The sequence below is a fragment of the Blennius ocellaris genome (assembly GCF_963422515.1).
Source record: "Blennius ocellaris genome assembly, chromosome: 15".
Lineage (NCBI taxonomy): Eukaryota > Metazoa > Chordata > Actinopteri > Blenniiformes > Blenniidae > Blennius > Blennius ocellaris.
In genome coordinates, this window is record NC_137664.1 from 10,516,575 (window position 1) to 10,543,507 (window position 26,933).

The 26,933-nt window shown below is 40.4% G+C and overlaps 2 protein-coding genes across 3 annotated transcripts; both read left to right on the forward strand.

Moving 5' to 3' along the window:
- Positions 1–5,191: 5,191 nt before the first annotated feature.
- gpat4 (glycerol-3-phosphate acyltransferase 4) lies at positions 5,192–10,323 on the forward strand (the record flags this gene model as incomplete). Its single annotated transcript, XM_080509906.1, has 12 exons — positions 5,192–5,359; positions 7,268–7,337; positions 7,429–7,726; positions 7,994–8,068; positions 8,235–8,324; positions 8,510–8,603; positions 8,717–8,832; positions 9,208–9,263; positions 9,380–9,465; positions 9,538–9,666; positions 9,772–9,851; positions 10,218–10,323. The coding sequence occupies 12 exons, from the start codon at positions 5,192–5,194 to the stop codon at positions 10,321–10,323; spliced, it is 1,368 nt and encodes a 455-aa protein (XP_080366032.1).
- Positions 10,324–11,919: 1,596 nt separating this feature from the next.
- LOC308140406 (uncharacterized protein) lies at positions 11,920–26,220 on the forward strand. Of its 2 annotated transcripts, none has more exons than XM_080510175.1 (6): positions 11,920–12,335; positions 19,263–19,666; positions 19,774–22,123; positions 23,975–24,775; positions 25,255–25,363; positions 25,516–26,220. In XM_080510175.1, exons 1-6 carry the CDS (start codon positions 11,986–11,988, stop codon positions 25,720–25,722), a joined length of 4,221 nt encoding a protein of 1,406 aa, XP_080366301.1. In that variant the 5' UTR covers positions 11,920–11,985; the 3' UTR covers positions 25,723–26,220. The 2 variants fall into 2 exon arrangements, with proteins under 2 accessions (XP_080366301.1, XP_080366302.1); XM_080510176.1 differs by having other exon boundaries at positions 25,519–26,220.
- The last annotated feature ends 713 nt before the right edge of the window (positions 26,221–26,933 follow it).

A 26,933-nucleotide genomic window follows, 5' to 3' on the forward strand; every position in this document is an offset into this window, starting at 1 on the left:
ACCTGGATCCTTGGCTGAATAAAAAAGGGAAGAGGAGTGGGTCTGTGAAACACGCATACAAAAAAACTAAAGCAAAAAAAACCAAACAAAACTAAAGGATTGTGGATTTCTTGAACTGTCAATGAACAAGACAGCAAAAACATATCAACCCTGCCCTGAAACTGCCTTGCTGAAGCACAAAGGCTGGTAAAAACAGCCAGAAGCAACACTGTTAATATTAAGCTGCTGCTGTTCCTTAGAGAATAAACAAACCCAATCACTTTATCAGTGACTTTTGCAAAGTATATTAAAAAAAAATCTATTTCTATTCCGTGAACACAGGGTTTGTACTGTCGATGTGTTTGCTGAAATATACTAATGTGACATTTGAGCCATTTTGCTCAAACACCTGCAGCTAACGTTGTTGTTTGTAACTGTAGCAATCAAGACTTTGCTTCTTGCGGTATGCCAGCAAACACTCAAGCCAGTACGGTACAGCTAAGCACAAATACAAAAAGGCAATACGAAAGGATTTCATGTGGTCCTGTCAGATCTGTGTTTGTGTTTCATGTATACCTTTTTTCTCTCTATCCTTTGCTGTAGAATTATTATGTCACTGGACACTACTGTTAAACCCCTGTTAAGATGTGACTGCATTTGTTTGGGAATTGTGTGTAATGTAGCAATGATACAGTTCTTCTGACATTATTATCTTACTGTGATGTACGTATATATATATATATATAAAAACATAACTTTCAAGAGTGCATTGCTGGTACTTTTGTTTGAGTGAAAAATATACTTGCTCATTTGGGGAGCTGTCATTTTACATCCATGTTTTCCTCATTCTGAATATTACTCTGCGGCATGAATACTCAGAACACATAAAACCTGTTTTGCGGCTGAGAAATAATCTGCACCTCACTGCGGCAGGTGATCAGAGGAGCATTATGAAAGATGAAAAGAAAGTTTCTCTTGATGCTTTAAATCGTTTATCCGAGAGCTTTGATACATATGTTTGTTTACTGGGTTTTTATGAGTCTGCAGAAAACTTCTGAGGTGAAAATGTTTCACTTCTGGTGCAGCATTTACATTTTTAACTTGAATACCTCAAATCCAATTGAACAATCAACCTCATCCATAATGTCAGCGCACTCTGATCTCGAGCACCTACTGCATTACCTTCATTATCAATACTTGTAAGGAGGCTGCCTCAGCTTCTTTATGCAAAAAGCCAAAGAAAGTTTACAAAAATATCACGAGTCTAATTTATTGTAGTAAGTTCATGCTGTATCTTTCAGAAATCTCATGCAGTGGATGATCTTTTCACAATGACTGCTGTAAATGTCCTCTGATAGTTTGGACAGATGCAGGTTTGGAAGAGTGTTCACGAATAGAGTTATTGGTACATGCATGCGATGAAGTTCAGATGCTTTCTAAAAAGGAAGCATACTGCGTGATTTAACTTGTCTTAATTGTGTGTAACTATGCATGCTTCAAAGAACTGCGATTTGCAGCAGATGATATGACAATAAAGGTTTTTATTTCAACCTGAGAAGTGCTTGTGTGTTTCTACTAATCATGTCGTTTGAATAAGAGTCCGTCCAGAGAGACACATTATAAAATCTCTGCTTCAGTCGGACTAATCACAGACCAAGTAAATCTTTATTGGTTCATGTTTTAGATTGTCACCCTTTCTTTTAAAAAATGTGGTTGTCGTAGTTTGACTCTTATCAGAGCGTACAGGCAACATTTCTGATTAAAAGGGGCAATTTTGTGTCCCGATCGCCAAACAAACCTCCAAACATGAGTTGACATAGCTGAAAACCTTCAGATATAGTTTGTGTGTAGATAGGCCATACAGTAAAGCTACAGTTCATTTCGCATTTGTGAGGGGAATGAATTTCTGACTTTCTTCCTATTTAGCATATATCTTTTCCTGAGTTTCTTCGAATATCCATTCATCTTTTGTCCAGCTTTAAACAGTATAGGATTGTGGTGGACAGCTGATCAATTGACTGCGTACAAATGCACCCTTTGGACTGTTAACCAGCCCATCACAAGAAAAACATAGACAAACAAAAAAAACAGTCAAATCAAAGCCTACTGGTGAATTTCAGGTGTCACAATAAATGCTTTGCATTGAATACAAAGTACAAATTCCTTGTGTCTGGCTGCATGCTTCTTGTGGTGCTTTGTGTTGGATCTACTGTAATCAGATTAGCAGCCAGTCCACAGTGTAGTGACAGCGGCTCTCATTGGCCACCTGTTGCTGTGACAACTCAATACAACTCAGGCTGCAGCTGCAACATACCACTAAGATCCTGCAAAACCCAGCAGTTCAGGCTGCACAGTCCAGATGGAGCACCACCTGGTCCTTGTTATCTCAATCCTCCACTGCTAAGACGACGGTAAGTGCTTCCACTAGATCTATTAGTTAAGTGCTGATATATTGACAATTTGTTTGTATGTTGGAAGTTCAAAGGACTGATAATCAATTCATTATTTAAGTCAGCAGGAGTCTCCCTGTAGAGGTGGTAAAAATATAGTAAAGTTGGATCACTCCTGTGGAGGATAGTGGCTGCATGACGTGACCTGATAATCGACTGGTGATGGTGAGGCTGGCCTTAATTACACCAGTAATTAAATGATGTTTTAAAGCATTGATGCAATGTCAAAAACTCTGCTGATGACCACATTAAGGTCCCCAAGATCAGTTACATTAATTCATTTCCATTTTTTTTTTGTATTTATTTAATTGGAAAGCCTTTAAGGTTCAGGGAGAAAGCTTACAGGTTAATAGTGGTTTTTTTTTTCAGTACATTCAGCTCCACCACAGGATTTATTTAACAACTACAAAATCAAAACCGATTTTTAAACACATGAGCAGTGAGATGTTTAAATGAATTTAAAACATTGTGACATAAATGATATGTCCTTCAGTGCTTTTGTTTTGTTTGAAAATGTGATTATTAACAAGGTGAAAAGGCAATAAAACAAAACTAATTTACATGGAAATACAACTTCTCCAACATTTAACTTAAAAAAATAATGCCATTTAACTCTTGATGGGCTAATACATGAACAATAAAGCAAATCTGACATGCATGTCCACAAAAATGAGCTTTAACAATTTATATAGTGTCAATGGTTCATAACACTATTGTGCTGTGAGCTGAGGTTCATGTCAATAGTGCTGTGGAATAATAACTCACCTGTATAAAAAGAGGCATTTTGAAGCATTCACCTTTGCAGCATTTATTCTGCAGGGTCTCATATATATATATATATATATATATATATGAGGACAGGATGTTTGTATGCGCTAATCTTGTTGCATATGAAATTTGTTTTATAAGATGTTGCTCCAGTGCAGCAGATTTGAACAACTCCAAACCCACATTTAGTAGCAGGTAGACAACTCTTCACCAATTCTAGTGGGTTTTTTTTTTTTTTTTTACAGAGACTGGTGAGATCAAGGTGTGTTTCAATTGATGACTTGGTGCCAAAACATGGAGGGATGTTTTTCCGTTGTGGCGGACTAAAAAGAACAAGGTGGCAGATTAACATTTCCAAATGAGTATGAATTTATTTATGGCATACAAATTGCAACAAGTCTATAAAAACATTCACAAAACATTTCTCTGAGTTGTGCTGGAGTTTCCCCACGGTTTAGGCCAAATACACGGTGCAAATGAGACGGTGAGTGGTCGGCACCGGCACACTTCCTGCCCAAGATGTTATCAAAATGCACTCAAAAGTGGTGACGTGTGTCACCTTATTGCAACAACATTATAGTTTATTTCTGCTTTCTGTCATGAGCATCTTGAGTGCCTGGAAATGGTAGCGGTGCATCTCAGCAGACAGTCTGAATCAGAAACATCAGTTTTTTTTCCAACCAGAGGTCAAATACCTGTCATGTTATTTCAGCATCTGCTGTTCCTCCCGATTCTTCCAAGAGAGTGGGCCTACCTGCAGAGAACTGCAGTCTTTTCCTGGTTTTCGTCATATTATTGTCACTTTGAGAAAGATACAAGTGTGTTGCACAGATGAAGGACACAGAGAAGAAGAGGGTTTATTTCATTTCATATATTTGTTTTATAATGTTACCTATGGGTCAGGCCAGTGTATAGTTAATACTGTGTGAATATTCTAATAGCGAATAAGTGAAAATAAAAGGTTATGGACCATTTTAATAGTGTAGTGAGTAGGCTGGAATCTCTCTCTCTCTCTCTCTCTCTCTCTCTCTCTTGCTCTTCGTCTGTTAGCCTCTTGCTTTTCTGGTCAGCATCCCGCTTGCACCTCCTGCACCTCTCTCTCTCTCTCTCTCTCTCTCTCTCTCTCTCTCTCATTCTCAGACAGTTTGTGACACATGAATATCTGGAGTGAGAAAAAGAAACACCACCTCAGTGAATTTATCCCACCAGTCTCAACATATAGCAGCCCTTTATAGGAAACGGTAGACTGGCAAGAGTTGGGACGAATTCTGAGTTTTCTTTCATTGGAAATAAATCCTAATCATTCCAAAAAACAGCACACTGAGAAAAAATATTTGCCTTTTTTAAGAGCTGTCTCGAGTTTTATTTAGTTTGATATGAAACCAGCAAAGAGAAACTATTTTGATTTACCTCCACCTATCTTAAAACTTTTGACTCTATTTTCCCTCCTTCCCTTACGCCCAGTTAGTAATCCAGATATTTGCTCAACAGAAACTAAACTAATACTAATTTATATCAGATGATAAAGTATTATTATATAAAATCTTGGAGCATGTTAACTCTTGCATGAATAGATGGGTGCACAAGTCACCAAATAAGCCCTCATGAATTCTATTCTGCATTCACACATCGACTCTGACAGCTTGCGTAAGAGTTATTCCAGTTTTGACAATGACTGCCAACATGCAGCTGTGAGCAACAGCCACCACCCCATTGTTAGAAAGCAAAAGTAACTCATAGAAAAGCTTTCAAGGAAGAAAAATCGGTACCCAGTCTTCATCAACGTGCAATGTTTTTCATAAGGTCTTTTAAAGAGTATATGTCCCCAGGAAAGTAAACACAATGGACTAGGTGTGTGTCTGAGCATTGTAATCTCATGCAGACAATAAATAATCAGTAACCACTGTCGGTCGTTGTGTTTTCCAACAGAGCGGATGGTCTTGCCTTCAGCTTTGGGTGTGAGTCTGGTGTTCAGCCTTCTGAAAGAAGACAACATGGCTTGTTTCACGCTGGCTGCTGACGGTCTGCTCTGGAAATGTCTCAACATCAGCATCACGGTGTGGTCTGCTCTTGTCGTCATCTTCATCATTGTTCCAGCTGTACTGGGAGATGTTTTCGGTGTCAGCGCCTTCTACCTGAGGACCCTCCTCAAGATATTTGACGTGAGTTTGATATTGAGTCACATTCACTTTAAGAATGGTAAAAGTCAAATTGTTTTGAGATTATGAAATGAGTACAGGGTCCATCCATCCATCCATCTTCAATCACTTTGTCCAAATTTATGATCCGAGCTGGCAAGATGCAGGGTACACCGGTGAGCCAGATGGATACATACGCTCACATCTGAGGTCAAGTCATGAAATAAAAACCCCACAATCAATCAAAGAAGCATGTCTTTCACGTGTGGCAGGAAACGAGAGAAAACCAATGCAGGCATAGAGTGAAGATGCAAACTCTGCACTGAAAAAGCCCCCAAGGCTGTTCTACTGTGACATAACAGTGTCCTGATAGAAGTTACACAAAGATTTGATTTGATTTTTTTAGACAAAGTTGCTGTGTTTATCCCACCATTTTAGAAAAATGCACTCCACACTGAATAAGAGCCCTTTGCTTTCAATGCTCAGAGGGCCTGTCAGACACGTGCTTCTGGATCCCCTCCCTCCGGGAGTAAAGCTTTGGGACACAACAAAGAGAGGAACAAGCCTTCAGCTATGGGACAACTGTCTGATGCAAACCCTGGAGGGCTCCTGGACTCCTGGGAAGGAGCATATCTGGGCATATGATAATTCCCTTCCCAAGCTAAACCCCTGTGGTGTCGCAGTTTTTGCAGTTGTCATATTTAGAAGTCCGACTTTACACCCAGAATGGAAGTGTTCACACTGAAAATCAAACAAACAAACAAACACGCAGGGGGAAAAAAAGGTGTTATTTGGAGGGACTTGAATATAAAATGTTCTTGTGCCTTTAGTCCACATCTCCCCATGTGAATGACAGAGGCGCAAAAAGGGTCAGTCAAGAGCACAAACTCGGCAGTGCCGCTTTAAATATCCTCTCCCTGGTCTGGCACTAAGATCAGAGCCATCAAATGCATGTCCTGTTCATGGTTGAGTTGTTCAGAGCCACTGAAACTGAATCACAACTGCGATGAATGTTTGTATGATTTTTTTTTTATGTCATGTTATTTTGTCAAGACAGGCTATACAAACTATTTCTATTGCAGAGCTGCAGTTGCATGACTTGGATCCAAATGCAATTTCCACTGCTCATTTCTATGATTTAATCTGTATTACTGCATTGATATAGTGATTATTTACAGGTTGTTTAAAGTCTCTTGCTGAATTGTTTGTGTCTTAAACCGAACGAAGAACAGGCATCGCAAATGCTGGCTTTAGTGCAGTGGCGTCAAACACATTTTAGTTCAGGGGCAGCATAAAGCCCAGTTTCATCGTGAGTGGGCCTACCAGTAAAATATTGCCATAATAACCTTTAAATTTAAACTATAAAGTTTTTCTTTGGTGTGGAGTATATGTGATGCAAATGTCTATTTTCATGAAATTAAACAATTGATACAAAAAATTACTGAAATGTCAATATATAGCCAATTTTAATGAAACCATGGACATATAAAAAAAAGAATAAAACATCCACACTGCAGTGTAGAGTCAGTGGTAGCACTGTTACTTTTAGAAATAAAAGGTCACTCGTTTGAGTCCCAAATTTCCTCTTTTGGTTTTCTGTGGGCACAATTCTTCCTACTGGTCAAAAACATACTAATTAGGCAGAGTCATCAATTTTGAATTTCCTGTCGGCGTGTATGAGACTGTTTCTTTTGCTCTTCATCTGGTCTGTAGCAGCAACCTGCCCTGAGTGTCCCCCGGCTGTCAGTCCAAATTGGATAACCTCATACAAAAGATGAATTGGTGGATGAAATATCCATAGTTATTCGTCATTGATAGTATATACTGTATTAAGTGTTTTTTTTGTAATTTTTTACTTAAACACACCAATATTTGTACATGCTAATGCTGCATCTGTAATCCTTCTATTTCAATGTTTTTGTCTTGAATTAGTGGGCAACCATACAAATGGAGTTGAGAGCAAAGGAAAAGAACCAGCAACTTTACAAACCACATGCAACCGGTAAAGCAAAGTCTGTGCACCTGAATGAGTATTGAACGTTGTCGGTATTGTATGCTGACAAGTGACTCTGTTCCCCTTGTTACTATTACAGGTATCATAGTTAAAGAACCAATAGTGTCGCTGCAGCAGGAGATCCAGAAGATCCGGGGTCCTGTGGATGACTTGACGTCATACTCAGAGTTTAAGCTGGTGGACGTCATGTTTTTCTGCCGGCGAGGTGTGGAGAGCATTGTGGATGATGAGGTGACCAAGTGCTTTTCAGCCCAGGAACTGGAGGGCTGGAACTTGTTGACGCGGAGCAACAGAAACTTCTGTCACATCACTAGAAGTGTCACTGTCCTGTGGGGCCTGGGGGTCGTGGTCCGCTATGCAGTCCTGCTGCCTGTCAGGTCAGAGGGGAACACATGCTGCAGAGGCAACAAGACTGTTTGTTCTTATTTCAATACAGAATTTGTCAATAACGGGGTGAACTAAAAAAAAAAAAAAATCTCAGAGTGTTTTAGATGTTTCCCTCCTTCAACACAATTCGTGGCTTATAATCAGGCTTTCTTCAGAGACACATTAGATTCAGGTGTGATGGAGCAAAGAAGACATTGACAATAATACATTAGTGGCGCTGCTGGATAACACTGATCAACATGCTCTGTTTTCTGCAGGGTTACTCTTGCAGCTGCTGGAATTTGTCTGTTCCTGGTCTCGACCATGTTCGTGGGCTTGCTACCAAACACAAGGTGACTTTTGACTCCTCTGCATTACACTTTATGCAGTTATTGTGACGTGCAATAATCGAATTATGTTTGGATCGTCATAAACGCAAGAGAGTGGTGATCACTATACGTGTGCAACAATCTGAGGTGATGGGGTTTACTGGTGTGGCACTGTGCTGTCTGTCTTCAGGATAAGATTTTACTTGAGTGAAAAGGTTCATTGGCTTGGTTATCGCATCTGCGTCACATCTCTCACTGCAGTCATCACCTACAACAACAGGTACAGGATACTAAATATTCAGCAACATGTCATATTCTTGTACTTTTAATGGCAATCTTTTGTAGGTCTTGCTCATGAATTAACCATTAGATCACCGAAAATAACCTTGTGAATTAATAACAAACGTTGACCTGTATTCAGCGTCAAAGAGTTACCGTACATGTCTGCATCTTGTTTAAATGCAGAGAGAACAAACCAAAAAATGATGGCATCTGTGTGGCCAATCACACAACACCGATGGATGTCATAATCCTGGCCAATGATGGCAGCTGCTCAATGGTAGTCTTTTTTTTTTTTTCTAGTGTGTTGAAAATCAATAAATCATGAACCATCGCTGCGTTGCATGTGGAGAAGTGTTGTTGTTGTTGAGGTTAAGTGTGTTTATCTCTCAGGTTGGCCAGCTCCATCAAGGGTTGTTTGGAATGATCCAAAGAGCCATGGTGAAATCTTCTCCTCACATCTGGTTTGAAAGAACAGAAGTCAAAGAGCGACATCTAGTGGCCAAAAGGTGAAACGACATTTTCTATACAGCAGTTTTAACGCTGAAGCAGAAAACGCCAAATACAAACGCTGATTCTTAACTTGTAATTGTACTTTATTAGAAGGTGTCAACATTCTTAACTATTAAAGTTTTTTCCTCGTTTATCCAGCACATTGTAGCAGCAAGGCATGAAAAGCAGATAAATGCAAGGGAAACAAGAAAATGTAAAACAATCAAATATATATTTATTTTTTAAATAAAGGTCAGTTCAATAAACAAAAGTAATGACTGAGCATTAAATGAGTAATTTGTTCACTGAAAGTTAAATTACAATAAAGGTCTCCAACTTAGTAGAAGTATGAGTTCATATTGGATTTTGATACATGTTTCTTGTGATTTCAGACTGAGTGATCATGTTGCTGATAAAACAAAACCACCCGTTGTCATGTTCCCTGAGGGTTTGTGTCACTCTCATGTAGCTATTTCATATAGCTCATGATATAATCCATATTTAGCGTGATAAGTCTATAAAATGTATTAAGTGTAGTTGAGCTCTTCAGACTTTCTTCTCCAGGTACTTGCATTAACAACACATCAGTGATGATGTTCAGGAAGGGCAGCTTTGAAATTGGCTGCACAGTTTATCCAGTTGCCATCAAGGTAGAAACTTTACTCTCTTTCCACATTTGTTTAGATATTCCATCTAATTCTGACGGGAGTTTTGGTCAACAGTATGATCCACGGTTTGGAAATGCTTTCTGGAACAGCAGTAAGTTTGGGCTGGTGACTTACCTCCTGACCATGATGAGCAGCTGGGCCATCGTCTGCAACATCTGGTACCTGCCTCCTATGAACAAACAGGTGAAACCTCACAAACTAACATTCAGCATATTGACAATACTGTTGATACATATCCTTACACTATATATTTTAATCACCTCTTTTTTTCCTGTCTTCCTGGTTTAGGAAGGGGAGGATGCTGTCCAGTTTGCCAACAGAGTGAAAGCAGCAATCGCTGTTCAGGGAGGATTGATGGATCTCATTTGGTGAGTCCCTCTTGTATTTAATTTTTTTTATTTGGATTTTGTTAGGTATTTATCTATGAAATGAATGTATGTAACTACATTAATTAATAGTTGTCACTCAAGGATGAATGTAGGATTGGTGTTAGAGGGGTATTGCGCAGCAAAACATTAAAATATAGAAAAATGTTAATCTATTTTATATTGTTTAATTACTGGAGTCAGATTTAGCTATCAATCTTTCAACAATTGGTCACACTTTAATAGTGAGTAATACTGAGTGTTGTACACCTAATTGTAATATATATGTGTTCTTTATTGAGGGTGGACAGGGACAACTTTGTGGTTTACCCATGATATTGCTGATTTGTTCTCATTTTCTTTTCACAGGGATGGGGAGCTGAAAAGAGCAAATGTAAAGAAAATCTACAAAGAAAAACAGCAGACACTTTACAGCAGCGTTCTCGTGGACAACAGTGACCATCAGTTAAGATGAAAAAAGATGAACTTTTATCAACACTGACCTTGAGGGTGTGATGAATTACAAACAAATATAAGAATTGCCTTTTTTGTTGGTAAAATGGGGAAAGAAATATTTTGATACTTGAGCTTTTAATAATGATGAATATTTTTTAAACCTATCTATTGTGGACACAAGTAAAGTGAGTAGCGGAGTGTCCAACGTGTATTCTGATGGTAAGATTGTGGCTCTAAATGTCATTACTTTTAAGTTTTGTGTAGTTGACAAGTCATTTTGTTCCAAAGCAAATACAAATAAATCCTGAAAGTAACTTGAAATGCGAGTGTTGAACGGTTCTTATTAAGGTAACCACACACACCCCTGCTTTAATTTTGAATGACACACACAGCGAGTACCTCTGAGTTCTCACTCAAACAATTGTGACTCAATAAAAATGAAAATTGTCTTTTTATTGAGGCATTTTAATGAAAAACACAGATTTTAATTAAATTTTTTTTTACCATCACTGGAAGATACTAATTCAGTTTACCTGCATGAAATCATGAGAATTTCACATTTTCTTTCATGTAGTCTCTATATAACTGAGATGTCATAGTAACCAGATGACTTAAGTTTTTTTTAATAACTTTAAAATGTTAAAAACATTTTGAAAAATGCAGTTTGTATTAAAATATTTCCAAGCATCTCTTGAAAACACAGTTTGCCAGCAGGCTGCAGGCACACAGTCTCTTACGTCACAGTCAGGCTCTTCGGTAATGTCAACACACGTGGCAATTTACTAATTGGCTCAAGTTTCTATAAATGTCCTCAGAGCTCTGTGAAGTCTGGCTTTTTTTTTTAGCACTATAAAGAATGCAACCGACAACAATGAAGGGTTATAATCTACTTCTTTTGTCAGTCAAGCTTATTTCATTTGACATTTCCAATTATGTTCAATTGTTCCTTATAAACGGGCTTGATTATTTCCTTCCTCAAACAGCAGGAGTCACTATTTGAACACAAATCAAGACATACTATGGTTGCAATAAATACATGTTATAAGAATAGTAAAAAATATTTTCTATATATTTAGTGAGCCCTATTCATGGCCTATGAGGACTGTTCGCTAACTGATAGAAATACTTTCCAGTTATTTTAGAGTTTTGGATCAATGTGTAGGTGGGATGAAGACGCATCATCCTGATAACAATCAGGACCTCATCTGCATGTGGAAGTGAGTCGAACAATAGACAATATCAGGTGAAGCCTGTTGAGTAACCCGTCCTCTCCTCAAGTGACAGACTCATTAAAGGACAGGCTCATGTTATTGGCACAGTCGGTGGGATCATTAATCACAACACCAGAAACAGAATCCTCCTATTTCAGCCCCGATTTAATGAAGACCCCTGCAATTTAGTCCCAGTCTAAATGTATTCCCAATCCCCATTTGTCTGAGGGCCGAAGCAACCTGTTGCTTTGTGGGTGGCGCCGTGCGTAAAGGGGAACCTCCACGGTGTAACCACGCCCAATGGATTTGGCTCATGAAGTGGAGTGGAGCTCCTGAGAAAACTTTCCCTCCCTCCAGATGAGCCAGACGGTGAGCTGATCCCCCGTGGCACACGCGGACTTTACTTTTCGTGGCTGGGGTTTTCGTTCTCTCTCTCGCGGCGTTGATCCGGTGAACCACCGCGGGTCAGCATGTCTCTGACGGAGCAGCAGTGGAGTCCCACCAGCGTGCAGGTAACGGCGCTGCAAGCCCGGGGCCTGAGGATCAAGGGCAAGAGCGGCACCAACGACGCGTACGCGGTCATGCAAGTGGCCAAGGAGAAGTACCAGACGTCGGTGGCGGAGAAGAGCGTGGCTCCGGTGTGGCAGGAGGAGGCCGCCTTCGACCTGCCGGCGGCTGGAGGCGGAGGCGCAGGGACGGAGCGCACCACGCTGCACGTCCACGTCCTGCACCGGGCTCTGGTGGGCCCGGACAAGCTGTTGGGTCAGGCTGTCATCAACCTGCTGCAGCTCAGCGACGACAAGAGCCGCAACAAGACGGAGTAAGTTCAAGGAGGAGACCCGTTTGGTCATCCACTGGAGGAAAACACGCGCTCGGTGTATTGGAATGGGAATATGAAAGTGTTGATGTTGCACAAAAAGAAAGTTATTAAAAGGTTGATCTGGCAACACAGTATTTCAAAACTGGATAAATACCTTATTTCTATCCCTACACGTGTTTTAGGAAGGACTTTATTTGAACAGGTTATGGAGTAATAATACTTTGCAGGGAAGGCTCATGAACATTTTACTGTGGCTTACAGGGGGTTAAACTTGAGGGATATTTTAACTTGTAGTTGGGTGACGTTCATCATTTCTTTGTAGAGTGGGTGTAGAAGACACCTTGATACACCTCTAACAATATTTAGATTCGATGTGATGTGCCTGCTTGGTTATTGTGCCCTTCAGCATCAGTTTAGTCACTGCAGCATGTGATTTTAATTGGTCACCTGAAATTTCTCCAAGTTGTGATTTTGAGTGTGTGTGGTTGTCGGTCTCCTTCTGTTTGCCCGATGATGGACTGATGACCTGTCCAGGGTGTATCCTGCCTCAAGAGTTGCTACACAATCGCCATTGTCTATCATCAGAGTGTAACTTTAATTTCTTTTGTTTTTGACATTTGAACGACCTTGCTGAAAAACCCTAAAAGTGAAATCAAGAACCTGTTCTTATCTCTCACTTCCTTCTCAAATAGCATTCATTGCTTGGGTTCGATTTCTCTTCATTATACAATGGCGGAAATTTTAAACAATGGTTGATGTCAATAACACAACAATGGCTGTTAGAGGTGCACACACTGGTTGTCACTGCCTCATAACTTTGATGAAATAGCTTTTTAATATAGTTTCCCACCTGTAGAAGAATGGATGGTTGGATCTAGACTAAAAACTGCAAGTAATTATATATATATATATATATATATATATATATATATATACATATATTGAGTACTCTTATCTAAAATGTCAACTAGAAGGCCTTGTAGTCTGAACGCGTCTGTCCAAGACGTGCTTTTCACACTAAGATAACAATGAAACTAGATGCAATGTCATGTAAAATGATTGAGCAACTCGTCAGTTTCAGAAGCTTTCATCTTTCAATTTTAAGTTCAACACCATCGTTTCAACACTTGAGTTTCTTTGAATTATTGACCGAGCTGTCTATTAGTTGACAGCTGGCCCTCTTCGATAAACTAAAAATGTTACTCCTGCCTGCATGCCAATGAGGACATTCAGGTTTTTACCATAAATTATGAGTAACTGATTTTTCATCTGCATTATGGGGGAACTCCTGGTGCTGTCAGTCATGATGCACCAGTGAGGTTTAGTGCTTCATGTCTGTTGAATTGAACCCCCGATAATGTTGACTGAAATTATTCCACGCATGTTCTCTGTTTAATTTATTACCTCTGCCTCTTTGAAGGTGAGCCTTTACTCCTCTCAGTGAAATTTGAAGCCATGTCGGTAGTGATGTGAGCCATTTGAGCAGACACGCGTAACTGCACCAAACGGCTCTGGTGTGTACGACTCATGAATGTTTCCCACTCGCTCCAGTGCAGCTTAAAGGATTTGTTCCCTTGGCAGCGGGCTTTGAGGATGCCAAGCAGCATTACTTCCTCAGGTGAATGAAGGGAGTTAAAATAGTCACTTTAACTGGCTTCGTTTGTCAACAAGGAAGTAATTCCACCAAAGAAGACTTCAAACTTCACTTCACTGCATGTTTCCCATAAAGATAATCCATTCAAAGACCTGTCAGGACTTTAAAATTGTCCATATGCTCCAAATGGGGCCCCGGGAAAATTAAGTGAGGGAAGTAAAGATTGTTATCTTGACAAAATATTTACGGCCATCCCTTCTTGTGCAGTTTTAATGGCAGTGATCAGGTTTTACAGCCCTCGTCAACCCAGCCGCAGTAATCGTCATTATACCTGCTTGTTTAAGCAGAAAATCTGCTCTTTTCTTCAATTTACTGGGTTTATCTTTAGTGCAAGTTCAGATTTGATATGCAAGGCTAATCTGCCCATAACAGCTAGACGTCTGTTATGCAGTGAGAATGGAGAATGCTTTCTTGTGCTGAGCTGCTCCCGAGGGTTTCGGCCCCTGCACGTGTGACCAGTATTACAGCAACATCAGTCTGTTTATTTACATGCACAAACACACAGCCCCTCCTTGTTTTTAGACTTGCCTGCTCTGTTTGAAGCGTTGAAGCAGTGCAGTAAGTCCAGAGGGTCGGACACTGTATTATGGTTATTTACATCTCGTATTTGCGGACGTTGTAAAACCGCTAGGATTTTTTTGTGCATGTTCCCATTGTGGTAAATTGTTCATAAAACAGGGCAAGTAGTCAAGTGATCCTACTGGAATTTCTCTGCAGGCTGCCACGTGGAAAACATTCCTGGTATAGGACACTGTGTAAGCATGAAATGAGCTGTGGGTCACAAATAATTTGGTGTGTTGTTGTTTTTTTTTCTTTTCAACAAATTTCTCCGAGCTGAAGCGGAAATTGTCTCGATTTCTCTTTTAAGCTTGGCTGAATCCACGTCACCTCTGAGATTTCAGTCCCGCGTTGGCCTTACATTCCTCACTGTCTTATCAAAGAAAAACAAACAGAGAAAGCAACAGCGGCCGTCGAAGCGAGGTCAGTTTTTCTGAGCACCGAGGTTATATTGAGTCTGGACAGACAAACAGTGCCGCACATGCCAGGAGCCGCCAGTACAACAGCACTTCTGTTTCAAGGGCCTTTTGAAAACCACCAAGTAAATGTTCAGCTCATTTTCGAGAGGGAGAGAAACTGACTTTGCCAGTTGATCGTCTGAGCTGACAAACATGACGAAGGTTTCAGTTGATAAAGCTGAGCGCACTTGAAATGTAGCTTTCACCACAATGAAAGGCTTAAAGCTAAACTCTTTATCAAATTCTTAACTGGTGTCATCTAACGAACCTCCCTGACGGCTTCAGGCCCGTTTCACCAATCCATCAAAGATGAGATGCACTTCACTTGTCCTTGTAGCGCTCCATGCTGATTCCTGCTGGAACAGAACTCTGCACTTCAGCTTGTCATTGTCTTCCAGCTACTAATGTGTGTACCTGTATTGTCGGCGTCTTCACGTTGTATGAATAAGGGCCTCTTGTGAATCCCGAAATGTAAATTTAAATGTGGAGCTTTGAGAGAAATTAAAGTTGTTTTGCTTTTCGTCTCCACAAGGTTCATGCACAAACGGTAAACTGTACTGGTTTTTTTTTTTTAATTCACAAGTTTCTTTTCATTTTTTTTTTTAGTTCAATGAACAAAATTGCATTTAATTTATCGTTGCTACATTTTTCTACAGCACCCTGTCCCACTATCTGTCTAAACTGGCAGTTTTAGCTTCGCTTTTAAACCTTTTTCTCCTTCTAAACCTTCTTTCAAATGCCCTGAGCCTCTATTGCCCCCAGCATGTTAAAAAAAAGAATGTTTCAGTTGAAGCATCTGCAATAGAAACCCAAACTTTCTGCTGACATCCTCTTGCCTAATTTTTTATTTATTTCAATAGCAATGTATTCCTATTTAAAGCTTTTAAAATACGAAGAAGTAAAATGGGCTCCCCATTAGAAGATATAATGGTAACAAAAACCGAGCTTAAGCCAGGCACATAAGCCAAAGTGATGATTATTTGATTTTGATCACAAGGTGGGGATCTTTGTAACGTGTAAATGGAAGAGTAATGCAACATGATAAAATAAGCTAACCAAGCTGTCAGACCCTTCAAAACTTGCCCCTTGGCTTTTATATATATATATCTATATAGATATATAGATATATATAGAAGCCAGTCATTTAAAAAAGAAAAAAAATACACCATCATCCACAATGACATGAAAACCTCTAATAATTGAGGATGAATGCATGTACTTCATTCTGATGGCACCAAATACTGTTGGAAAATTATTTGAGGTCATCTGCATAAAAAACAAGCTTTCTATAAATTACACTGAGCTTAAGCTCAAGAGTTTAATGATTTCATTTTTCAGGAAGTTATTCACAATTTGGTGCCACTTCATTGTCAAATTGTAGTTGGTGCTTAAACATGCAATGTCATTAGCTTTGGTTTACAAATAAGTTACTCCAGCTGGTTTTGGGATACCCAGGAAAGATGACTCCCTTTCAGTTTGAGACAACTCTTTGTCGTGCTGATTTGTATCATGAATGACCCTTTTAGTTACAAGAAGTCCTGGACTGTTTTAATTTTTTTGTCCTCTGACATTATCATGGCTACATTTTCATTTTCCCCCAGTCACAGCTGTGTTCTGTGATAAGAAAGGCTTGACCCACTCAGCACATGGTCTTATCAGTGCTTCAGGCTACAACGAGGAAGGATGTGTGTGGGCAGAAATTTGCAAAATGTAGAGTCATGCGTTGTCCTCCTGTTACTGTCTCTCCATCAGAGCAGTGCTTTTTCTGCAAACCACACGCATTGAGATCTGCAGAAAAGTTGTATCATCACTTGGGCTTCAAGTTGGAGCCACTTTATTTTCTGCCTTCTGCATTCACCCCAACCAGCTAACGCCCATGAACTGTTGCAACTTCCTGCAATGTCTGATTCAACAGAAGTAGTTCCCCACCATGTTGTGGAATTCATATGTTCTTTAAAATTTGCTGTAGCGTTTGTATCCTCTGCTATTCTATGATGTGCTGCACTGGATCTTGTATGAAATACTGCAGTATTTTATGCTGCTCTTTGCTATATGTTACTGTACTGCACTGACTTATGCTGGAGCACATTGCATTACACAACAAGGGACTAAATGGCAGTGTACTGCCTCCTGCATATTTGGCTGTACAATTCAAACACTTATAATTCACTTCACAACTATGAACCGGTAAACTGATGTGCTTTACTGACATACTCTATACTCATCTGCTGTACAAAGCTATGTTATGTCACGTGATACTGTTAAACCATAATATAGCATAATTTACAGATGTCATATATGCAGTGTTGTGCCTTGTTAACTGGAATACTGTACTGAACTACACTCGACTACTAGTTCTACTCTGCTATGCTATGACACATGCTGTTTAGTGCTGTATTAAGCTGCTTTATGTCATTTGTATATTATACTATATCTTGTGAGGAAAATGTATGTTATGCAAGCCTCACAATGTTGGACAACATAATTTGGTTTATTACTGCAAAATCAAAGGCATTTGTAGATCTGCTTATGCAAATTATTAACATATCCCCTGTGAGGTCAGCTGTTTTAATATACTAATTATGTACCATGATGATGATCGATTGGATTTTTTTTACTTTTATGGTGGAAAAACCGCAGTGTGGTCATTACATTATGATTTAAACTTAGTTTTCTTTTCAGATTGGTGTAACATCAGTGTTTCACATAATGGCTAAGAACTCTGATCACAGTTGATGTGTTTGGGAGAAAAAAAAATGCTGCTTGAGAAATGAAGCAACTTTCATGAGGGAGATCACTGCAGTAGAATATCCTTCTGATCCGTATGGTACTGTTCATTATTTGTCAGCAAGTGGGAGGCCAAGAAGGTACGCGACCACTCAACTATTTCACAGATTCCAGGAAAGCGGTTTCTCTCTTTAATTTGTTTGGGGCACACATCTGAAGCATTCTTGGATGTGGGGGTGGGGTTAAACCAGGCCATGATGGGAGAGCAGCATTATTCACATCTTATATCTTATCAGTGATTTACAGGAAGCCTTTTTTTTTTTTTTTTCTTATCGAGTAAGGAAAATATACTTTGTGGGACATAAAATGGCACAATGTATTTAACACTCCTATGTGATGCATTAAACAACAACCAAGAAGCTAACAGCCTCAACTCAGAGATAGCACACAGAGACAAAATGTCCCCCCTCACACCCCCCTCATCATTTCCTCATTTCCCCAGGAATCCAGATTTCATTTGGAGTTGTTTGCCCAGTGGTGAGCTGACCTCAGATTTCTGCCTGATAAGCACTTTTTGTGCTGACTGTTGTTTTCCTTTAGTTCTGTTAAATTGTTCTGAGACTCTTCTGCCAGTTTTGACGCTTTGAGTTTACTTGCTTGTTGTGACCAGTATTTGTCAAGTTTCTAGACAACATCCTTGTTTAGTTTGAGTTTTTTGTTTTGTTTTTTTTCCTTGTAGATCAGCAGTAAATTTGGCAGGAAAGGTGGTCTGTTGACTTTGCTGAGCAGTCGTTTCGCATTGGCGTTCTCTTTCTTGCCACAATGAGGAATCTTTTTGTAACTCTTTATTTTCTATTTCAGTTCTGTCACTATCTATCAAAGTGTGAGGCATGAGGACGAAAAGGAACAATGTTTATGAAATTTTAACTGCATCCAAGCTTTCATAAATTGTCCTTATTGGCTCCACACTACAGACATGGTAGTGCGAGTTGTTTTATCCCCCCCCCCATTTTTTCTTTTTAAAGACTTTCCTTTCTGGTCGATGTGCTCAGATCATCAGACTTTCCAAAAACATTTGAGTTGCTGCAGAGACGCTTTCCATTTACTACCCTGTGCTTACAGTTTCCACAAAGAAAATGACTAGGAATAAAACCTCCATGTGTTTTGGAGAAAACTGATGAGCTGAGGTGAACCGCCGGTGTTCTGCTGGAGATCAGACGGATTATGTATTGATGTTTAAAGAATTTCTGCACTTGTATTTACTTCAGAGACGCTTAAAAAAAGAAAAAAAAACAGGGTCAGTGTAAAGATGTGGCAGAGCAACTGGATAAGTTCTATGTTCATATTATTGATGGGCTTTTACTGGAGTTATTTGTCAAATTTATAACCACTTTGGGTCGGGCTTAAATGCACTTCGAAATGTGTTTCTGTATAACGGGGGGGGTTTCATAAGCAATTGTTTTGTATGTGGTATTTTTTATTTGGCAAAGCATCTAACAATGTGCCCCCCCCTTTTTTTTTTTTTAACAGATGGTTTAAGTTGCTGGACAAAACTGGGAAGCCTGACAAAGACAGGGGAGAAGTTCTTCTGGACATTCAGTTCATGAGAAACAACATGACTTCCAGCATGTTCGACCTCTCTGCTGCCGGGAAATCCCGGTCTCGCCTGGGCAAGCTCAAGGATAAGGTTCGGGGCAAGAAAAAGGAGTCGGATTCTGGGTCTGGTGTGGCGCCATCCTTCTCTCAGGTTCTCACGGACAGCGAGGACGAGGCCAACGGGGATGGAAAAACTAAAAAACACAAGATGAAGTCTTTGTTTTCTTCAAAGTCCAATCTGCAGAAGACCATGTCTCAGTCTATGTCTGTTCTACCTGCAAACAATTCCTCTCTGAGTGGCAGCCAATCATCTGGTCTGAACCTAGACTCCTCTCAGGGTCAGTCCATTTTTTTAATCCGCATCACTACGCTTTTTTTTTTTTCCATGCAGTTGTTTTTTTTTTTGTTTTTTTTTTACATTCTTGTAACTCTCATGTCTTTTCAGGTAAGAAGAAGTTTAAGTTCAAGATACACAAACGGTCGGGCAGCTCGGACCTGAAGGATTCATCATCTGGCCAAAAGCAGGTTCCTGTGGAACAGAGTAACCTGTGCATCAACGGCAGTCATGTGTACTGCGAAGAGCCGCCTGCTCGGACCTCGCGCATCGGCTCCAACTTCAGTCTGACCAGTTCAGGGCACGGATCAATGGAATATGTTCCGGAAAACTCCCCTTCATCTATTGAGTCACTGAGAGGAGGGAGGCAGTGTTCACCCTGGACCGAGGAGGAGGAAGAGGCAGTTGAAGAAGAAAACCCTAAAGAAGAGGTAGACAAATCAAGAGTGAAGGAAGAGGAAAAGTCGAGGATGGAAGAGGAGGGCAGGAAACAGCAAGAGGAGTTTGAGAAGTTGTCTGAGGAAACGAGACAAGAGCAAGAAAAGAGAAGGGTTGAAGAAGAGAACTATAGAAGGGAAGAGGAGGAAAAGTCCACAAGAGAGGAAGAGGCGAGGGCCAAGAGGGAACGAGAAGCGTTGGAGAAGAAACAAGAGGAAGAGAGGGAAAGGATTGAATCACTAGAGAGAATGCAAAAGGAAGAAGAGGAAAGAATCAGGCTGGAGGAAGAGAGGAAAAGGATTGAGGAGGAGGAGAGGATCAAAATGGAAGAAGAAAGGATCAGATTGGAGGAAGAGGGGAAAAGGGTTGAGGAAGAGAAAAGGATTCAAATGGAGGAAGAAGAAAATATCAGATTGGAGGAAGAGAGGAAAAGGATTGAGGAAGAGGAGAGGATCAAATTGGAAGAAGAAAGGATTAGATTGACAGAAGAGAGGAAAAAGATTGAGGAAGAGGAGAGGGTTAAACAAGAGCAGAAAAGGGTTGCAGAAAAGAAGAGGATCAAAATGGAAGAAAAAAGGATCAGATTGGAGGAAGAGGAGAGGGTTAAACAAGAGGAAGAGAAGAAAAGGGTTGCAGAAGAGGAGAGGGTCAAAATGGAGGAGGAAGAAGAAAGGATCAGATTGGAGGAAGAGAGGAAGAAGATTGAGGAAGGCGAGAGGGTTAAACAAGAGGAAGAGAAGAAAAGGGTTGCAGAAGAGAAGAGGATCAAAATGGAGGAAGAAGAAAGGATCAGATTGGAGGAAGAGAGGAAGAAGATTGAGGAAGACGAGAGGGTTAAACAAGAGGAAGAGAAGAAAAGGGTTGCAGAAGAGAAGAGGATCAAAATGGAGGAAGAAGAAAGGATCAGATTGGAGGAAGAGAGGAAGAAGATTGAGGAAGATGAGAGGGTTAAACAAGAGGAAGAGAAGAAAAAGGTTGCAGAAGAGAGGATCAAAATGGAGGAAGAAGAAAGGATCAGATTGGAGGAAGAGGGGAAGAAGATTGAGGAAGAGGAGAGGGTTAAACAAGAGGAAGAGAAGAAAAGGGTTGCAGAAGAGGAGAGGATCAAAATGGAGGAAGAAGAAAGGATTAGATTGAAGGAAGAGAGGAAGAAGATTGAGGAAGAGAAGAAAAGGGTTGCAGAAGAGGAGAGGATCAAAATGGAGGAAGAAAGGATCAGATTGGACAAAGAGAGGAAGAAGATTGAGGAAGAGAAGAGGATCAAAATGGAAGAAGAGAGGAAAAGGATTGAAATGCAGAAGAGAATCCAAAAGGAAGAAGAGGAACAAGCCAGGCTTGCAAAAAAGAAGAAAAGGATTGAGGAGGAAGACAGAATCAGAAAGGAGGAGGAGAGGAAAAGCATTGAGGAAGAGAGGAAAAGAGTTGAGGAAGAAAAGATCAGACTGGAGGAAGAGAGAAGGGTCAGGATGGAGGCACAAAGGAAAAGAATTGAGGAAGAGGAAGAAAGGGAAAGAAAAGAACAGGAAATGAGGGTGAGAAGACAAAAAGAAATCAGGCTAGCGAAAGAAGAGAGATTGAAGAAAGAAAAAATGCAAAAAGAGGAAAAGGAAAGAATCAGGAGAGTGGAGGAAGAAGAAATTGGGAAGGAAAAGGAAGAACATGGGATGTTGGCAGAAGAAGAGAGAATGAGGAAAGAGGAGCAGAACAGGAGGGAAGAAGAAAGGAAAAAGAAGGAAATGGAGAGAGTGGAACAAGAAAGAAGCAAGTTAAAGGAAGAACAAGAAAAGAGGGTTCGAAAGGAAAAGGAGAGAGAAAAGCGAGCGGAGGAGGCAAGAAGGCTGGAGAAGGAGCGTTCAGAAAAGGAGAAAAAGGAACATGTTAAAAAAGTTGCAGGGAGGAGAATAAAACTGAGCGTCCCGGCAGAAATCCTCTCCACAAATCCTTTTGATGAAGACTTTTCTTCAAATCCCTTCGAGGAGCCGTGCAGTTCCGATTCTGGACGTCAGGCGGCTTCTCAACAAAGGTCAGTTAAAGACGTGCCGTCGACCAGAAACGCTTTCTGCTCCATTGTCTGAACGACCTGCATCACCAGCGCTCGGACAAAAGAACACGGGCGGAGCTGCCGTTCTACTGAATAGCACAACAGCAACCCTCACCTTTCGTGCAACAATTGTCGTTTAACAGACGTGGCAAAACAGAAATGTAACGATTTGACGGAAATAAGAAAATTGATTTATCATTTGTTATGCCTCCTTTAACAGGAATGGTAGATTGATTTCACTTGTGTGGTGCGGAGACAGACATTTGGGATTGAAGCTGTAACCTTACGATTGAAGAACAACCTGCTCTACTAACTTGTTTTCTTCTACCACAGCCTTCCCACTAAACATCTTTGCTTATCCCACAAGAAGAATCTTGCGTTTTCTCTCCCAGGGCCGTGAGAAAATCGCTACGTTATTTTCCCCACAACTCTGGTTCGAGTTCTTCTGGCTCGTTCTCAACACGTCTTCCTTGTGTCTGTTTGCGTATAGACGCCACATCTTGTGAGGCACCTAAGGAGCGCTAATGATTAATGGAAAGGGGTAGTCCGAATCTTATGCAAACAGGAATTGTGCACTAGCGATTCTCATGCAAGTGTCCAAAAAATAACTTCTTGTTTTGGCCGTGTTGATAGAATGAGCAAGTTTCTTTGTTCTTACAGATTATGTACATCCATTCACTAATCCAGCTGGAGCAGGTCCAAGTTGTCAACATTGAAAACCCCTGTGATTGAGCTGTGAAGTGTCTCTGTGGTAGAAAATGGAAACCTGATCAAACCCATGTAGTCATAAATCATTAAATTAATGCAAAGTAATGCATACATTTTCAGAAGTGAAAGATAATTGGTTGCGAGAAATGTAAATTGTGAATGTCTCAACAGAACAGTCTTACTCGCACTTTGTCTATAAGTATTATAGTTTTATTTTGTAACTGAACATAAATCAGCCAATCAGAAGAATTTAAGGACCGAACTGACGACTCAAAGGATGAAAAGTCACCCCAGCTGTTAAAACTGATTGAGGGTGGCCATGAAAGTCCTTTTATATCGGAATCAATCAATCACATGTTTCACATTTCATTTCTGTTTTTTTTTCCAGTTACATTGGTATAATCATATTTACTTCATAGAATAATTGACAATGATAAGACGAGAATAAAATAACAGTAGTAAATACAGTGCAGCACACTAGAGAGAAAAAATTAAATGTAAGCTACAGATGGATTTATACTTAAAGTTTGACTAATTAAATGACAAATACAAGTTAAGACATGAAACATCTAAAAACAAACATAAAAAATAATGACAAAAACTTATGACCAGTAAAGGCAAAAATCTACTCTTTGAAATCCATAAACAAAACGTAATATTTGTTGTGATATTTCAGTCGAGGTTAAAGTGGAGTTGTGGCTCTGGGACTGCACAGTGAATACCGAGTTAAAGCAGAACATGGCAGCAGAGGAAGTAGTGACACTTTTCACACTTGATGAAAATATATAAAGCATAATCCACACAAAGTGTTAGATTTGATCTCCTTTTTTTTTTGTCTTTGGCACAATCCAGCAGCTGTTCCTCTTGGCACGTCTGTGTGTAATGCAACTCAACACCGGCATGAAAATTGAACAACTCTGTGTGTGTGAGAATTGGGTTACGTGAGTGTGCAGACTGACCTCAATGCACCCTCTGGTGTCAGATGTTGTGTGAATAAGAAGTGAAAAGAAATCCAAAGTTTGAGTAAAATGGAGTTTTATCGAAGCAGATACAGTTTGACTGACAGACATTATTACTATAACTTGTATCTTTCCCTAAATGTTAAGTTGTTTGTCTTGTTCCCAGGTGTCAGTCTGCGATGTCATCGTCTGGAAGCAACGCTGAAGAGAAGGACCTGGTCGGTTCCCAACGGGAGAAGCGACCGGCTCCGCAGCCGCCGGGAAGAAATCAACCTGAGAAACCCTGTCAGACGGAGCAGCTTGCCTCCACGCCACTTCAGTCGCAAATGAACAAGCACGGCAGAGACATAAAAACCGTCAGTGTTCCCCCTCAACGCCATGTGCAGTCGATCTCCCCGCTGACGAGGTGTCCCACAGATTCGAGGGATGCCCACGGCTTGACGGAAAGTGCTGCTGTCAGAGAAACGGTCAAACCAGCTAAATGTCCTGCGCCGTCCAAACCTCAGTCTGAAGAGCTGCCATCGAAGAACACTAGTCCCCATGGTTCGGGCACGAAGCGAGTCCAAGTTGTTCATGGCTTGAATCCTTTTGAAGACGACGAAGATGAAAGTGAGCTCGCCGTCAATGATGACACGACGGTGTCTGGTGGCACCCGGTCTGTGTCGCCGACCGCCGATCACGACGCGGCCTCTCTGGCCAAAATCAGATCTTCCAAAGTGGCCCGTGCTCCTCCTCCTCCATCGCCTGCACAGAACGATCCCACATCCGGTGCCGCGATCAGCCAAGACACTATCACGGAGAATACCGGTGAAACTGAACCCGATAAAGCTGTTAACAAAGTACCGATTGAGGGATTCCGCTCCGACCATGTGGAGGAGAGGCCGCTGCAAGAAGCTCCACCTACAACGGTGCAGAATGACTTGGAGGCAGGTGTGAAGAAGCAGGGCACTCTCGTGACTTCACGCAGGTGAGACGGAGCAAAAACTGACTTCAATAATTATGCTGCCTTTAAGTTTAGATGCATGTACAATGCTCGTTTCTTCAACGGTAAAGTAATTCATCAGTAACGTTTGTATTTGATATTTATTTGTTCTTCCTTGTAAGAAATTATGCTCTATTGGTGTGTGCATTATTTTCACTTCCAACCATAATTTATATGCACACTTCTCATAACCATGACTCCTAGACTCTTTATGATAAGTGAGAAATTGATTTGCACTTCTATACTAATTATTACAGTGCGCCTCCTCTTGTAGCATGAGCTTCTCTCCACCATATACCAAACTGCTCGGCGGTGAAAATTCCTTTTATGCATATTTTAATAATCATACAGCCATAAATGAATATAAATCAATTTGATTGTAGGTGTAAAAAGCTTTCTGCATTCTGTTTGTAATGTGTTTAATGTAGACAGGCTTAACTCTTGCTTGTACTCTGTATTTTCAGGCTTCAGCCTGTTAAGCCTCTGAATCCTGTGGAACAGCCGGCCGTCTCAGTCATTCAAGGAGAAAATGATAACAAGTCTCCAGGAATCCTCAGTCAAGACAAAACAAAGGTATCGTTTATCTCCCTTTGTTTTCAGTTAAATGTTATTGGTGTGTTTTGCTATTTAAAAAACAAACAAACAAACACAAGGTACATTTTTTTTTTTCTGTTATAGCCAGGCACTAATGTAAAACTTAATTTGATGTTCCCTATGTACTTCAGCAGATTGACACAGGGAACAAAGGACCGTACTCCCAGCTGACTCAGGAGGAGCTGATCTCTCTGGTGGTGAAACAGGAGCGGCAGCTCTCGGAGAGGCAGAAGAAGATATCGGACCTGGAGCTGTACATCGATAGCTTACTCGTGCGAGTTATAGAGGAGCAGCCAAGTATCCTGATGTCCCTGAGTGCTGTGAAGAAACCTGCATAGGTGGATTCACAGCTGCCATTTTATTACTGTCTAAATCACAATGATCTAACTTTATATTGCCTTTTGAAACTTTACTTTGAAGGACCATTTGAATAAATTCTGACAACTGGAAATGTTTTTTAATTGACAGTGTACAGTTGCTTTTCAAGGTTGACATATTGGAGCACAGGGTATAGATGGCAATGCAAGTGCATTGATAGTTTCACCTACAGCCCATTTATAATGGGTATCTTCCAGTAAATTGAAATTTCTTTCAGTTAAACAGTGTTTTTTGTTATATGTTTTTTTTCAGTGTGTGATACCCTAGTCCGACATGTCCTTACTATATTCTGTCACACATTCTATGCAGAGTAAAATGAATCCTCCAGGACGTTCTGACAAGTGTCCAATGCATAAATGCATACTGTTGTTCAAACGGAACGAGCCTTATTCTGAGTCTATACACTAGTTTCTTTAACGTCAAAAGTTTACATGATTTTTGCTAACCCCCTCTAAGCACTTTAATTAGCTTACACTGAATTCTTGTACTGTATGAAGGTTGCTGCTTTGTCAACTTTGCATTCTGAAATTAAATAAACCTTTGCATTAATAAATTCACTGATTTCTGTATTTTCTTAACAATTTAATATTTTGGTGAGCTACTTAAAGGTCTTACTCTGAAAAGCTGAGATGGTTTCTGTGATTCATTGTGAGTCACACACATTCTGCTTAATAAGCAACTTCACTCGTGTGGCTATTGAACACCAACCGACACCAAAAAAAGAGGAAGCACCAAGCAATCTGTGAAACCTTTTCATTTTCTTTTTTGCAGCTTTAACAGTGTGAAGCACTTTGGGAGCTGCTCAAACCGTAAAAGCACTGTAAAAGAGAAATCAATTTACCATACCCAAAATAGAAACACTGCTTGGGTGTCTTTGTTCTGAAGTAGTTATGGGTGCTTGGGAAATGACTGGGATGAATATTGAACATCCCTTAACTGTCAATCCTGTGCTACAGAGACTGAACAGATGCTACAAGACAACTGTGCATTGAGAGCAATTGGTAATTGACCAAACTATTAGTAATCTACATTACAGTATATTGTGGCAACATCCCTGCAACCCTAAGCTGGAGGAACCGGGTAAGGGCTATTAGAGTTGGACCCCTGTATGTCCAGTCCCATCCATTGAAATCGGGGGTCTGTGACCTGCAGGTCTGGAGCCACAGTGGCT